The sequence below is a fragment of the Gobio gobio genome, assembly GCF_949357685.1.
Source record: "Gobio gobio genome assembly, chromosome: 21".
In the NCBI taxonomy this organism is placed as follows: Eukaryota; Metazoa; Chordata; class Actinopteri; order Cypriniformes; family Gobionidae; genus Gobio; species Gobio gobio.
The window spans coordinates 33,155,355-33,171,920 of record NC_137117.1 but is presented as its reverse complement, the minus strand read 5'-3'; the positions used below and the strand labels follow the sequence as shown (position 1 = coordinate 33,171,920).

Here is a 16,566-nt window from a genome sequence, read left to right as displayed (position 1 = left end):
TTTATTGGGAAAATCGTATTGCCTATGCACCACTGACAACCATAAAAACATTCACGATTCTATCCAGATAGTCTGCTTGCTGACGATTCTGTAATTTCGGTCAAATGCAGGCTATCTTTGCTGTGTATATAACATACAATACTTCAAATTCATATACTGTATGTAAATATGCACTACATTAATGTCAATACAGTTTGATTCATTCATTACATTTTGATTCCGGATCATATTCATCTTCACTGGAAACTAAGACGTTACAACAGTATAATATAATATAACAGGCCTATTTAATAAATATAAAGTCAGTATAATTGGTAAAAAAATAGGGCTTTTTATATTGTTTAAAAAGTAAAACCTACATTTTAGCAGCTTAATGAAATATATAATTTCAGGGGGTGTACTGTATTCATGTGTTTTGTCCTCAAACCCCTTAATAATAATAATAATAATAATAATAATTTGTTACATTTATATAGCACTTTTCTAGGCACTCAAAGCGCTTTACATAGAAGGGGAGCGGGATCTCCTCATCCACCACCAATGTGCAGCATCCACCTGAATGATGTGACGGCAGCCATATTGTGCCAGAACGCCCACCACACACCAGCTTATTGGTGGAGAGGAGACAGAGTGATGAAGCCAATCATATATATATATGTATTAGGGATCGACCGATATGGATTTTTTAGTCCTGATGCCGATTTTTTTTCATCAGCCTTAGCCGATGACCAATACGGGCTGCCGATTTTCTCGAGCCGATATTTGGAGCCGATACTGCTTTTGCTCCTTCAATTTACATCATAAAAATGACACAATGATCATGATGATAACAATTTTACAAGCCTCAATTTAAAAAAAGGAACATTTAATGAACAAAAAAAAACTATATTTAACAAATGGTAAAAACAGGTGAGGTAGAACAAGAAAAAAAAGAGTTCAGTGGTGAAAATAAATATTTAAGACTATTGGGCACAGTAGCAACAAGCAAGCAGCATAATAAAGTGCACACTGACTAAACTATACTTAATTTCATCAACTGTCATCAACGGGACATTTGCTGGGCATGATCGGAGAAGAACGTCTCGGTTACGTATGGTAACCCTCGTTCCCTGAAAGAGGGAACGGAGACGTACGTTGAACGTACCGACGAATTGGGATCACTTCTGGGAGCCCCTATCAGCTTCGAGCTACATATAACCGGCCAATGAACAATTGGCGTGCAAGATTTTGCATCTCGCGCTCCGCCCTGCACCGCGGGTATAAACAGGAAGCGAGAGCGAATGCACGCTGTTTTTCACTGAGGAGCCGAACTTGGTGACTCGGCCCTGCAGTGATGGTACAGCAACTGTGGCGACGGGACGTACGTCTCCGTTCCCTCCTTCAGGGAACGAGGGTTACCATACGTAACCGAGACGTTCCCTTTCAGTCGGTCACGTTCGACGTACGTCGGACGTACCGACGAATTGGGATCCCTTTGGAAAACGCCATAGTTACTACGACTTCCAACGCCCAGCGATGAGCCCCTCAGACCCCGATCTGATGCGGGCGGGGAAATTCACGCAGGGAGAGTCAAAGCTGCTGTTCCACAAGACCCACTCAGCTGACTGTATTGGATAACGCTGGGAAAGCGTGCCGGTGAAGGCCGCTGCGGGAGGCCACATCATGCCCGGAGGGAGTTAACATGTGGAGAATACACGTATGGGCTGGCCGTGGGCAGCACAACATACGAAAGTCCCAGGGGTGGCCCCGGCCAATTAGAGGAGGGGGACAACACCTTCCTGAGATGGCAGAGGAGACTCTGCCGAGGGAAAGATACTGGCTCGCCGTAGGGAGCCATACCGTGGAAGAATACACATATGGGACCGCCGTGGGGGTCACAACATATGGAACCCAGCCTAACACAAGTTCCACCAATGCATACGAGTGTTAGACCTGGCGTTGAACGCTCCGCCACGTCCGACTGCCGCGGGTTGCGGAGGACTCAACAGGGTTCGCCGTTCTGGGGAACTCGACTGGAGCAGATAAGCGCACGTATCCGTACCATAGGGGAGGGAATGGCGCAGCAAGCCGACACTAGAACGGGCACTTCGCTGTTACTGACTATGGGAAGTGAGTACACAGGAAGATACCGGCTCTACACGGAGGCTATAGAATCTAGCGAACGTGTTAGGTGTCGCCCAGCCCGCAGCTCTACAAATATCTGTCAGCAAGGCGCCACGAGCCAGCGCCCAGGAAGAAGCAACACCCCTAGTGGAGTGGGCTCTTAACCTGAGCGGGCAGGGCACATCTTGGGACTCATAAGCCAAGACGATGGCATCCACTATCCAGTGGGCCATCCTCTGCTTGGAGACAGCCTTTCCCTTCTGCTGTCCTCCGTAACAGACGAAGAGCTGCTCTGAAGTCCTGAAGCTTTGCATTCTGTCCACGTAAGTCTGGAGAGCACGGACGGGACAGAGAAAAGCTAGGGCTGGGTCTGCCTCCTCCGAAGGCAGCGCTTGCAGGCTCACCACTTGGTCCCGGAAGGGAGTAGTGGGAACCTTGGGCACATATCCATGAGAGTTACCTGGCCCGAATTCCAGGCACGATTCGTCGACCGAAAATGCCTGCAGGTCCCCAACCCTCTTGATGGAGGCCAACGCAGTCAGGAGTATTGTCTTTAACGACAAGATTTTCAACTCTGCTGACTGCAGAGGCTCAAAGGGCGCTCTCTGCAGTGCGGTTAGCACCAGAGACAAGTCCCAAGAGGGTATAGAGGGAGGGCGAGGTGGATCCTCGCCCCCCTCGGGAACCTGACAATCAGTGCTTACCTTAAGATTTTCCATCTACTAGCTCATGATTAGCGGCGATAGCGGCAACATAGACTTTGAGGGTGGAGGGAGACAGCCTTCGCTCCAACCCATCTTGTAGAAAGGAAAGCACAGACCTGATCGAACATCTTCGGGGGTCTTCTCGGCGAGAAGAGCACCAATCGACGAACAGGTTCCACTTCAACGCATAGAGGCGCCTCGTAGAGGGGGCTCTAGTGGAAGTGATGGTGTCAACTACCGCTTGCGGTAGGTCACCTAGAACCTCCGCGTCCCGTCCAGGGACCAGACATGGAGTTTCCAGAGGTCCGGACGCGGGTGCTATAGGGTGCCCCGTCTCTGAGTCAGGAGGTCTTTCCTCAGAGGAATGGGCCAAGGAGGTGCTGTCGCGAGGAGCACTAGTTCCGGGAACCAAGTCCTGTTGGGCCAATACGGAGCGACCAACAGGACCTGCTCCTCGTCCTCCCTGACCTTGCACAGTGTCTGCGCAAGAAGGCTCACTTGGGGAAACACATATTTGCGTTGGCCCTGGGGCCAGCTGTGTGCCAGGGCATCCGACCCGAGGGTCCCCTCGGTCAAGGAATAAAACCACTGACAGTGGGTCGTCTCTGGGGAGGCAAACAGGTCTACCTGTGCGGCCCCGAAACGACTCCAGATCAGCTGAACCACCTGGGGATGGAGTCACCACTCTCCCGGAAGCACCTGCTGACGTGACAGCTCGTCGGCTGCACGATTGAGCAGGCCCGGAATGTGAATGGCAAGAAGCGACCTCAGATGCTTCTGACTCCACAAGAGGAGATGGCAGGCACATCCGGGCAGGTTGTGACATCCGACAGGAGCGTAGACCACCCTGTTTGTTGATGTACGCTATGGCCGCAGTGTTGTCTGTAGGGACCAGAACGTGCTTGCCTCTGAGCGGAACTTTGAAGCGGCTGAGTGCAAGACGAACTGCTAACAACTCGAGACAATTGATATGCCTTTGCAGTTGAGGCCCCTTCCACAGACCCGAAACTGCAAGCCCGTTGTACGTGGCACCCCAGCCCGTGGATGAGGCATCCGTGGAGACAACGGAGAGCCTGGACACTTGTTCTAGGGGAACTCCCGCCCGTAGAAATGAAGGGTGCGACCAGGGGCTGAAGGTTTGGCGGCACATCAGAGTCACTTGGACGCGGAGGGTTCCGCTGTGCCATGCCCATCTCGGGACTTGGTCTTGTAGCCAGCGTTGAAGCGTCTCATATGAAGCAATCCCAACGGCGTTACTGCGGCTGCGGATGCCATATGCCCCAGGAGCCACTGAAAATGTTTCAGTGGTGCCGCTGTCCTGCCTCTGAACGAATTCAGGCAGTTCAACACTGACTGGACGCGCTCCTCGGTGAGGCGCGCTGTCATGGCGACTGAGTCTATCTCCATACCGAGAAAAGAGATCCTCTGTGTGGGACAGAGTTTGCTCTTCTCCCAGTTGACCCGAAGTCCCAACTGGCTGAGGTGACTGAGCACCTTGTCCCTGTGTTCGCACAACTGCTCTCGCAATTGGACAAGGATCAGCCAGTCGTCGAGGTAGCTGAGAATGCGAACACCCTGCTCTCTCATGGGAGCAATGGCTGCCTCCGCAACCTTCGTAAAGACGCGGGGCGACAGGGACAGGCCGTAGGGCAAGACGCGGTACTGATATGCCCATCCCTCGAATGCGAAGCGCAGAAAGGGCCGGTGTTGAGGGAGAATCGAGACATGAAACTATGCGTCCTTCAGGTCGATCGCTGCAAACCAATCTTGGGGATGGATGCACCTGAAGAGGCGCTACTGCGTTAGCATTCTGAACGGCAGCCTGTGAAGGGACCGGTTCAGGAATCGCAGGTCCAAGATCGGCCGTAACCTGCCGCCTTTCTTGGGTACAATGAAGTACGGGCTGTAGAACCCGGACCTCATATCGGCTGGAGGGACCGGCTCTATCGCGTCCTTCGCCAGTAGGACTGCGATCTCCGCCCTGAGCACAGGGGCGTTCGCCTCCACTACTGTCGTGAAGTGAACGCCCCTGAACTTGGGGGGACGCCGGGCGAACTGAATCGCATAGCCGAGTCTGATGGTACAGAGGAGCCACCGAGACGGGCTGGGAAGCGCTAGCCAGGCTCCCAGACACCGAACTAGGGGGAGGAGGATCTCTAGGTCAGGCCTACCCTTGTGCATGTCAAGGAGTGCCTGGGCCTGGTGGACCTGAAGCAACGCCATGGCATGCAAGGCGGACATCTTGAAAAAGACGCAGCGTCACCCGTGTACTCTTTTTGTGAGGAAACGCTCTTGTGCTGAAGCACTCAGGGGGAAACGCGACAGCGCACAGGGAATAGTGCAGCCTGTGCCTGTACTCACAGGAAAAATGCCCACCAGACCAACAGTTGTTGTTGTGACAACAGCAGTTTTTCTCTGTCACTCAGAGGCAGCAGATGAGCACCGCGATCCCGCTGATGTGTGCCGTCTCTCCAACACGCGATGATCCCCGATCTCCGGTCTTGCAGTCTTGCTGATAGCAGCTCTGAATACTCAAATGATTTGAGAGTCGTCTTCATATGCCGTTCGGCTCCGAAGTGAATGACAGTGTGCATTCGCTCTCACTTCCTGTTTATACCCGCGGTGCGGGGCGGAGAGCGAGATGCAAATCTCGCACGCCAATTGTTCATTGGCCGGTTCTATGTAGCTCGAAGCTGATAGGGGCTCCCAGAAGTGATCCCAATTCCGACGTACGTCGAACGTGACCGACTGAAAGGGAACTGTAGTGCATTCACCATTGCAACATAGTTTGGAAGAAACACTGAAGAATCAAAAATTCTCTCTTTTTTTTCAAGCGTGTTGTTTTTAAACCAGTCTTTGCACACTCTTCTTCGACGGCTGAACACTGTGCTCAATACTGTGCGTATTGCCACCTAGTGGACTCTTCTGTACTGCTGGCGCATCCGCCGTTGCACGCGGACTGTCCACCGGGGTGTGCGGCCGGCCGCGAGCCCTCCGCATGACGAAAATTACGTCATGCAGACGGTGCACGAACGCGGACGGCCGAAGTATACGCGGGCCTTCAGTCAGAAGTGCAACAGTCAGTCTCATCACTCACCGATCAAATAAGGCTTTAGTGGAATAAAAATTTGCTTTGTCAGCCGCCAAAAAACACAGTATGTGACGGCCGGTGTTGATTCTGTGGCGCACCACCGCGACTTAGTCTATGTGTGGGAAACACTGGAGAGACACACACACACACGTCCAAACCGCAGCCAGGTGGACGCTGAATAAAACTCCCACATATACCACGGAACAACGCCAGGCATTACTTAATCCTATGATCAGTGTTCATAACAGCTACCATATGCATACGAATAGCCTACAACTTAGCTATTTGCAGCTCCCTAAATACAATAATATATATATATATATATATATATATATGGGGATGATTAGGAGGCCATGATGGACAGAGGCCAATGGGCAAATTTGGCCAGGATGCTAGGGTTACACCCCTACTCTTTATCGAAGGACATGGGATCATGACCACAGAGAGTCAGGACCTCGGTTTAACGTCTCATCCGAAGGACGGTGCTTGTTACAGTATAGTGTCCCCATCACTATACTGGGGCGTTAGGACCCACACAGACCACAGGGTGAGCAGCCCCTGCTGGCCTCACTAACACCTCTTCCAGCAGCTACCAAGTTTTCCCAGTTGGTCTCCCATCCAGGTACTGACCAGACTCAGCCCTGCAGCTTCAGTGGGAAACCAGTCTTGGGCTACAGGGTGATATGGCTGCTGGCAATAATAATAATAATAATCCAAAATGAATTACAACTACACTGTAAAAAAAAATTGGGGGGAAAAATTGTGCAAATTGATCATTACATATTGGCCCAATAAATTACTTCCAAATTATTAATCGCCAATAAATAAACCAATAATTATCGCCATGCAAAAAGATGCATTGTACTAACCATAGCTTAAGGTCTTCACTCAAAATTAAAATTGTATATTCACTGAACATATTTAATTGTGCTCAGTCAATCTATGAAGTCGAAGTGAAAAATCCATGTTGGCTGAACAAGTCCTTCGTCCGAAAAACGGTATACGCATGCGCAAAATGTGATTGAAAAAAACCGTTCGTGTGGAGATTTCAAATGCGGAGCGCGGGAGCGGCAGCGCAAGCGGAGCCGAACCAGCAGGTGCTGAAGACCGAAACAGACATTCCCAAGAGAATAGAGATTTTGTAGAATCACAAGTTCATGCATTCATTGGTTTCATGAGTGTGTTCTCGTTTACCACATACTTATCTAATGGTAGCCTGTAGCCAATAGTTTTATTTTCCTCATGTCTTATATGTCTAAAACAATAGGTAATAAGGAAATTAAGTCATTTATGTGATATGTGCGGCATGCGACTGTTGAACACGGTGCGTTTGGCGTCCGCCTCTTTCAGGGCTTGAGTTATTGCCTTTTAATATCAAACACGTCAAGCTCGTGATTTTCTTATGTCCATTCATTCGTCTCATCCTCATTATATAATGAAGAAACTTCTGTTCTGTCTCTTGCCAGATGTGATGCAGGGGAGCTTTGTCATTAATGTTAGTTTTTATTTTTATTTGCAGGTTTTTAGCTTGCAGTGCTGCGTTTTCTTCACCACATTAAGACTGTTATGCAGAAGACTTCTTGAATGTATTCAGAGTTTTTCCTTATTGAAAATAAGGTATTTTCACCCAAATATCCTGTGTTGGAATTTACTTGTTAATAAAGTAATGTGATAAAATGTCAACCCTGTTGTCTGTTTCTGTATTTTGTTTAATATATTTATGTTTTTAGTCATTTTTGTCTTTTGGGACAGTGAGAAATAAACCATTGTTACTACAATTTAAAATATTGAATTGGACCAACCACACAGTTTCACTGTAAAACATTTCTCCAATTCAAAATTTTCTAGTGACCGATCACATCTAAATTTTTTAGTTGGCCAAATTGAAAAATTAAGATGTGATCGGTCACTAGAAAATTTTACATTGGAGAGGCCTGACATTTTTTTCAGTGTTGGTAAATTACATTTTTCCATTGGCTCAACATATTATTTCTAATTGAGCCCATGTTAACAGACTGTTGCCACAATGGATACAATTCAATTAACAGAAATTCAATTTAGCCAATTGAAAATTTTAGATGTGACCAGTCACTAGAAACTTTTGAGTTGGGAAGATTATACATTTTTTACAGTGTACTCAGTATGACTCTTGGTCCAATAGAATGAAAAAGAGAAAAGAAAGAACGACCATATCCAATTATTACTTTAAGTACCTCTCATTGCTTCTGTCCTGAATATAAAGGTCATTGGGTTGATCATTCATCAAGCTACAGGCCTGAACAAGAGACTTTCAAAATAGGTTCTTCAGCATGACTGACAATCCTTGCCTTAATCTCAGACATTGAATGTATTACTTTCCCAGGGGTTCATTTTGTTCAGACCACCCCAACAATACAACATTCAGAGGAGTGAATGTGTGTTTCTGCAGAATATTCAGTTGCTTGGTTTGTAGGTTGGTAAATACATTTCATTTTTAGTATATTGTAACCTAATATATTGCTAACACATGTTTGCATAGTGTATTCGTTGGTTTGTTTGAAAGAGACTAATGGGCTAAATTTAATTTAATTTGACTTTCAAAATATGAATTAATACACTATATGATATGATCAAATACATGCACTACTTAGGTAGACAAATCAGTCATCATCTGTATTATGTCAGCGCTTTCATTTGCCTGGGAATGATGATACTGTAAATGTACTCACTGCGGGGTGTTGATCCAGATGATGCCCAAGTGACAGTAATAAACACATTCCCTGTCCTTGAAAGAGTAACAAGTGCAGCGCTTGGATCTCGTGTGGGTGTGTGATGCTGAAATGAGCTCTGCTTCTGTCTGCTGATGTAAAACACTGTTCGGATTATCAGAGAAGCCTGGGAATGAGTGTAGGTCTCCTGTCCGGGAAAATGATGCACCTATAATTTGAGCAAATTTTGCATCATTACTATTGTTATAGAACGATAATGACACATATAATGATAATGATATATATATATATATATATATATATATATATATATATATATATATATATATATATATATATATATATATATATATATATATATATATATATGAATACTTGGGTAACACTTTATTTTAAGGTGGCATAGTTACACATAATTATTATGTACTTAATAACAGTAAATTATGCATAATTACAAGTAACTAACCCTAAATCAAACTCTTTAGCCTATTTGTAGTTAATTACTATTACTCAGTAGTTCTTTGAGTAAGTACAATGTAACTATGTCATCTTAAAATAAAGTGCAACCTAAATTGTTATTATTTAAATAACCACAAATTTAGAGCATTACAAGAAATTCTATCATGGTGCAAAAATGTGCATTATTTAGTGCAATAACTAACATCAACTAACAATGAGCAATACAATTGTTACAGTATTATTAATCTTTGTTAAAGTTAGTTATTCATAAAAAATACCACTATTCATTGTTCATGTTCATTAACAGATACACATTTTGATTTTATTAATGTATTGTACATTAACGATTAATAAATACTTCGGAAGCATTTTTCATTTGTTAATTCATGTAAACTAATACACTTAACTAATGTTAATAAATGTAACAATACTGTAAATTGTTATCACGTTTTTCATATTAGTGCTATTCTTATTGTTATTGCAAATTATTGAGGAAACGTTTTTATTAGAATTTTAAATAAAGTATAGGCCTAAATAATTTACTTGACAATAATATCAGAATGTAAAAACTCGTAATCTTCCAAAAATAAATTTTGATCATTCAAATCAAAGCTATCTTTTTTACTGTCTTGTGATCTTGACATGTTCTTTACAGATTTCCTGGGATTCACCCACCAATAACAGCCAGTGAGGACAAAAATAGCGTATAGGCCTACAGGATTAAAACTAAAAACGGTAAAATAACAACCTATTAGGCTAACGTCTCTTATCAATTTTAACATACTTTACTAATTTAAAACTCAGACATAGAACAGCGGTTCAGTCTAGTTGTAGCACTTACCCGCGGTGAAAATGTGTAGCAAACTCACAATTAACAAAAGGGCATCAGGAAACAGTTTTGCCATTTTACCAGCGTCCTTAATGTGCGCGTGACCAATATTTAGTTGGGAAAAAGTTGTCAGGCGCGGTTATCCGAGTTTCTATATGAACAATTTCTTCCAAAACAACTCCATTTCAGTGCCGAGAGCAATTCTGAGCATCATCTTTATCATCTCTGAAACATCTCTGGCGTAAAGGAAAATGCGATTTTTTTTTAAAATGTCCTGATGAAGTGTACCTTTATTTATAGCGCGTGCTGACACCACCCACCGGTGGCCGCGCGCTCACACACACACTCACACACACACACACACACACACACACACACACACACACACACACACACACACGTATAGTTTCAGAGGAGCGAAATAATACATCTCTTGTCAGCATGATGTGAAAAGTAGCGCACTTAGGAATTCGTATAGGTCCCTTTAAGTCCCTTCTTTTGTGTATGTAGCCTATGATAAAATATGACATTATTTACACATTGTCTCTGTCCACTTCAGGAATTTTAGCAGCTAAACTTTCTCAGCGTTGAGGAATTCGCTCATGTTGATGTACCTAGTCCATTATTTATTATTTTACCTTCATAGCTGGAAGACATTAAGTCTGGCCTCCAAACCAAGCATATGGTTTCTGGTCTGCCTCAAGATTACAAAACGGTAGGCTAATATAGTAAATTGTGTTATTATAAAAACCATAACTTTCAACCTCTCAAATACAAAATAGGTGCATTCTAACTGACTGCAATAATCGTGTGTGTGTGCAGTGACATTCACCTTTTAGTTATATTAGTTATGTGGCACTATGAGACATTTTCAAAGGTTTTGGAATGCTTTAGTAAACAGAAACTGAATTCCAGTTTCTTTACAATATGCTGAGTTGTGTTTATCACAAAACAATTAGAATTAACCAGTGACACAGTTTTACATATAAAGTTTAATTTATTAACATGAGTTAACTACATTAGTTACACAAACAATAGCCTACTTCTGCAGTGTATTAATCTTAAGCTGATTAAGATCAACATTTACTAATCGGCCTACATAACATTGCAACTGTATGCAATGCATTAACTAGTTGTAATGAGGTTAGTTGATAAGAGAAGAAGGAGGGAGCGAGCACTCAACACTTTAATTATATAAACAAACACAAAATGAAATTAAAATCGGCAGCCCCTCACGGACGACTACCGCACACGCATAAACAAAACATTACGTAAATGTCCCAGGCCTGGTCCTCTCTCATCCTCCACTGTTGTCGCTCCTTTTATGCTCCCGAAGCTCCTCCGTGAGAAACTCGAGACTGGTGTGTGACCGGTGTGACGTGCATTAACACCGGCCTGACACCCCATTCTCATTGTTCTCGACCTCATCCTGCTTGCCACATACCCCCATCAACTCTCGGGACTGCACTTTACTCTCCCACGACCCCTGGGGGTAAGGACAGATGAGGTGAGAGAAAAGGAGACGGAAGCAAGAGGAGAGACAGAGAGAGGAAAAGAAAAAAAATCTTGGTCCAGCTCCCAAAACGCACTGCCATCTGGTCCTCCACCAGTTGGCATGAACTCCTCCACGATGTCTGGCGGTGGTGCTGGATAACCCTCTGTGGACGGCCCTCTGATTCCTGGTGACGCCTGGTGGACAGCAACGGATCCTCCAGGTTCGGGCAGCTGATAGCGAGTACCCCGATCCCTGCTTCCCCCCATCATGGAGGACGGCAGCAGGCTCTGGCCCATGGCGAATGGTGGCGACTCCTCCACTCCCTCTTGGACGGCAGCCGCCCCTCCAGCCCCCTAGGCAAGTCACTCCAGCCCACCACCTCGAGTATCCATGGTGGCAGACTCTGCTCAGCTCGATGGCACCACGGATTCCCCACAGCGGCGAGGGCTCTAAGACATCGCGTTCCTCCTTCAATATTGTATTGTCAATACTGTAATGTGTGCTGTAGTTGCGCAAATTTCAGTCGATAAATGAATTAACTGTGAACACAAACACCATTAACTCAAGTAAGGCAATAATAAGCAAAAAATGCTCTGCACGCAAATAACTTTATTTGATTGTTTCAATATGCATTGACACAGATTACTTTATTTGAATGTTTCCTTGATATAGCATGACACTGAGAAATGCATGAAAAGCATAAATTAAATGCATAGTGACATCATTGCATGATGACGTCAGGAACCTATGAATCGGCTTTTTGAACCGGTTCATTGAGCCGAACTGTCCGAAAAGAACCAGTTTGTGGAAAAGAATCTGACTTTGCATCACTAAAACAAATGACCAAAACACATAAAAAGTGTATTGCTAAAGGGTTGCAAGGATTAGGGATGCTTATATTGACCGTTTAACCGTTTACCAAAAGTAATTTTGATAGATTAATATACAGTTAAACGGTTTAAAATTTATTTTTTCAAGTGTTTTATTATTATTATTATTATTTATTTTTTAGTTTGCTGCATGGTAAAAGCAAAATTTGCGATATACGATGTGAAGTTCAGCTCAAAATATAATATATAGCAAATCTTTAAAATAGGCCTATACACTCTAAAAAAAAGGTTCTATATGTCACCCAAAATGGTTCTTGGCTCGTAATCAGGGAACCTTTTTTAGTGCTATATAGCACCAATTTTGGTGCTTGGTTCTTCAGCGGTTCTTCAGAGGTTCTTCACCGGTTCTTTGACTAAGGTGCTATTTAGCACTATGAAGAACCACTGAAGCACCAAAATTGGTGCTATATAGCACCAAAAAAGGTTCCCCTATGATAACGAGCCAAGAACCATTTTTGGTGCCATATAGAACCTTTTTTTTTAGAAATTGAAACTGGTGCAAAGAGACATTTCACCTGCTGGTACATTCGCTTTTCCCGCAGAGACCCTTGTGATAAATAAATGTGTTGTATTTATGATAATCCACGCAGATTTGATCAAAATAAATAATAAAAGAGCGATAAGTCGTGAAAGACAACTGAATTATTGACAGGACGCTGTGCGCACGCTCCGAGCACAACGCGGAATGCGCTAAACGGCCAAATAAACACAGAAATGTATCAAAATGCCAAGTCGAGTATTCACATAAACACAGTAGATGTAAGCACTGTGTGCGTTCACACACATTTATAACTCGACCTCACAGTGAAAGCCCTGCACAATTAATTCCACACTGAAAAAAATGGTGCATTGGATTTACATGATTTAATCAGGTTCCACATGATTCAATTAAGATAAACAAACATAATTTGTTCACATAATTTCAACATAATGGAATTAAATAATTTTTAAGTAGACGATTTGAGTAGTCTCACAATGATTTTAATATGGCTCCCTAACAACAGTGGTGCATATGGGGGTTTGAGACCCTGCCTCATTAATTAAAGCACAAGTTTATTTTTGTATAGTCTATTGTTGTTGTCACTTGAGTGATTTATAACACTGTACTCAGTAGCTTTTATTATATTTGCCAGCAATAGCACAACATATACATGCTACATGCTAAGTGAAATGCTATTGACATGTGCTGAGTCAGTCCACAGGCTAAGCAATCGCTCCGCTCTTCTCCACTATGGTAAACCAGTGTAAATTAAATTGTTCTAATAATTCCAACATAATTAAACATTAAACACTAATAAACAATATAAAGTCTCCCCCTTTTCTCATTTTGCGCAAAAACACATATAACAACACTTAATTTCAACAATTTTACTCTAGTCGTCAAGTCCCAAGCAAAGCATGCTGGGAGCTACAGTTTCCGAAAAAATCATTTTCGAGTACTTAATTGGTTCTCATTCACCCCAAATAGTTTAATCTAGTAGATTGCACATTTTAGAGAATTACATTAATCGAAAGCAAAGAAATCATGTTTAGAAGAGAAACACAAATTTGTTGCGTAGATCACAAATAATACGATTAAGTAAATTGGACAACTTGTGTTTTCCTGTTTTTTCAGTGCATATTGCATATTCCATATTTATTGTTTCCTGCATATTTGTTGGTTTTTAGTTATAGGGCCTACTGTTGAAATTTTATTGGAAAAAAAAACAAACAAAAAATTTAAATAATAATTTTATATATATTTTTTTTACTGTGGCTCTTTTGGAAAAATGCTTTAGCCAAAAATGAAAAATGGCTCTTTGGTCCAAAAAGGTCATTCTTGAGCGAGCGGCGCTGAGTGGAATGAGCGAGTGAAGATTTGACGAAAAAAATGTGTCTGACGCCGGAGATTAAAACGGATTCAGTATGTTTTCGTTTTGTCATCTTAATGTAGCTATTAATTATTTAGCCTAAGTGAGAAATGTTTAGTGTTTATTTATTTTATGCTTTTTATATACATTATAAAAGAAATATATACAGAAAATCAGAACATCATACTACGAAACGAACATGATCTGCGATTGAATGTCATTAATATAATTTTATTTGATTGTATTTTTTGATCGCTTGGATCTTGAGCACAGAATCATATGGACACCACACCACTCACATCATGTCAAGTTTCTATAGATTCTCTGATTTTAACTTAATTTGTTTTTAAAATAATTTAGCCTACTGTGTCCGCTGGAATATGAATTTATCTGTCTAATACAGCTAGCCTACTGAATGCAGTCATGTCAGTTTTCTTATTTGCTGTTTTTTTTCTGGTTGCCAGGTGAACATACTATCAGTTCAGCATTTTGACTTTGTTTGAACTAAAGAGTTTGAACTTTGATTTTTATTAAAAAAATATCCAAATTCCCCGTTTCCCACCACTTGAGGGCGTGGCCTATTTTCAGACTACATCAATAAACCCCGCCCTCAAGCCTGATTGACAGTTGACTGTGTTAGACAATCGGAAATTTGGCAGTTGTTGTGCGTTCCGTTCACGTAAACGAAAATGCAAACGGCAATGCATGATTTGCAATTGCGTTTGGATAATGTCACATTTTATGCGTCCACAAATTGAAAACGCAATAGCAAATACAATTTGCAATTCTTTTTGAAAGTTGTCCGTGAAATCCTTCCATAAAACTAGATGAGACACAGGTGAAACTAATCAGTAACCATAGCAACTAGGTAGAAATCAATGACTAAACTGAAAAGGAATACAAGAAACTGAAGCACAACAACAAAATAACTGAATATAACTCTTATACCCAGAGTTATACAACTTTTTTTTTCTTTCTGTTTTGTATCTAATGTTCTATTCTTAACTGATACATTAATATTGTAATGTAAAATGACATATTTACTTATCTGAATCTCATAAGTGTCTTGGCAGAAGCCATGTTTGGGCATGGGACATGCTTATCGCTAACCCTGAAGCAAACCCACAAACATTAGAAAGTGTTCCCATCCAACACCCCGGTTAGCTGCAGTGGAGAAAGAGGAATTCCACACCAATTATATAGAAAAGAAACAACTCACTCAAAGAATCTTTCATTTTTGTGGACAGAGGGAAATAATGACTTTTTTATATCAGTTGCAATTTTCAATCACTGCTTAGCAATTTGAATTTGAACTTTGAATTTGGCCCTAGACTTAATGCACATCAATTCAAATGTGTCAAATATATATTTTTATAAATTGCTATATCCTTTGTGGATATCATTTCCAACGGTGCTTATATAACAACAACCAATGTTTTCATAAGCACTTTCAGTTATTATGATGAAAAATATTTTGTGAGCCAAACTCCTGAGGGCATTAATGCATGCAATACCTGGGGGTTTGAGTATTTAAGAAGCTCTACCTCAAAAGCCACTAAGTGCATGAAACAAAAATATATGTAACAGTACTCAAACATATATGCACAAAGCAAACACAGTTTGACTGTACAGCCAAGTAAAACAACACACATTTGAAGCTTTGCCCAGACCCAGCTGTTAAACTGTACAGAAAATCTCTAGTTTAACCACTTTCACGACCTAACCATGGCAGGACTTGAAATGAATACAGGCTAGTAAAAGAACCCCTTCTGCAAACTAAAATTCCAGTTGGACAAAAATATTACTGAAAACAAATGTCTGGTGGGAAATTTAAAGCTCATTTTAGTGCATGTTGAAAATGGGCAAGCTTTTTTATTATAAGAAAATCTGCAGCCTGTAATAGTTTACAGAAGTTGAAGTGTTAGTGTAGAGAGACTATTAAATATAATTTAGTTTTCAAGAAAAACTAATATCTTAATCTTCAATGAACATACTGTATATTTTCAAAAATAATTCAGAAATACAGATCTTATAATTTGAGAGCAGATATATAGAGGATTTTTTTTTTAATCCTTATTCCATACTGAAAATGATCTATATATGAGGAAGAGATTCTGAAAAATCATGTCATGGTAAAAAGTATTGATGTTTCTTGGCTTTTTAACACAGTTTAAAGAATTGTGAGATTTATGTAGTACAGATGTGCATTGAAGAACACTATATCAAACATAAGGGTTTTTCTGCATTGTTACAATTGTGATCTAACCCTAATCTCTGTATCCATCTGTCTATCTGTCCGTCTGTCCTTCCATCTGTCTATTTGTCTATCTATCTATAAGATAAGTAATATGTTTATGTCTCTGTTTCCTTTGATCAAGAAAATGGACCTATAAAAAAAATAGGAGTGAAAGGGCGTTTTGTATAAAATCATATTTCC

At 41.9% G+C, this 16,566-nt stretch overlaps 1 protein-coding gene across 1 annotated transcript in view; it reads right to left on the bottom strand.

Annotated features, from left to right (window-relative positions):
* The window catches only part of edn3b (endothelin 3b), a 35,815-nt gene extending 25,561 nt beyond the window's left edge, over nucleotides 1–10,254 (bottom strand). The window contains exons 1-2 of the mRNA XM_079801867.1: nucleotides 9,907–10,254; nucleotides 8,607–8,814 (exon numbers count right to left, since the gene is read on the bottom strand). Of these exons, the coding sequence (XP_079657993.1) occupies nucleotides 8,607–8,814; nucleotides 9,907–9,970 (272 nt within the window). The 5' untranslated portion in view covers nucleotides 9,971–10,254. The remainder of the gene's footprint in view (nucleotides 1–8,606; nucleotides 8,815–9,906) is intronic.
* Nucleotides 10,255–16,566: the final 6,312 nt, after the last annotated feature.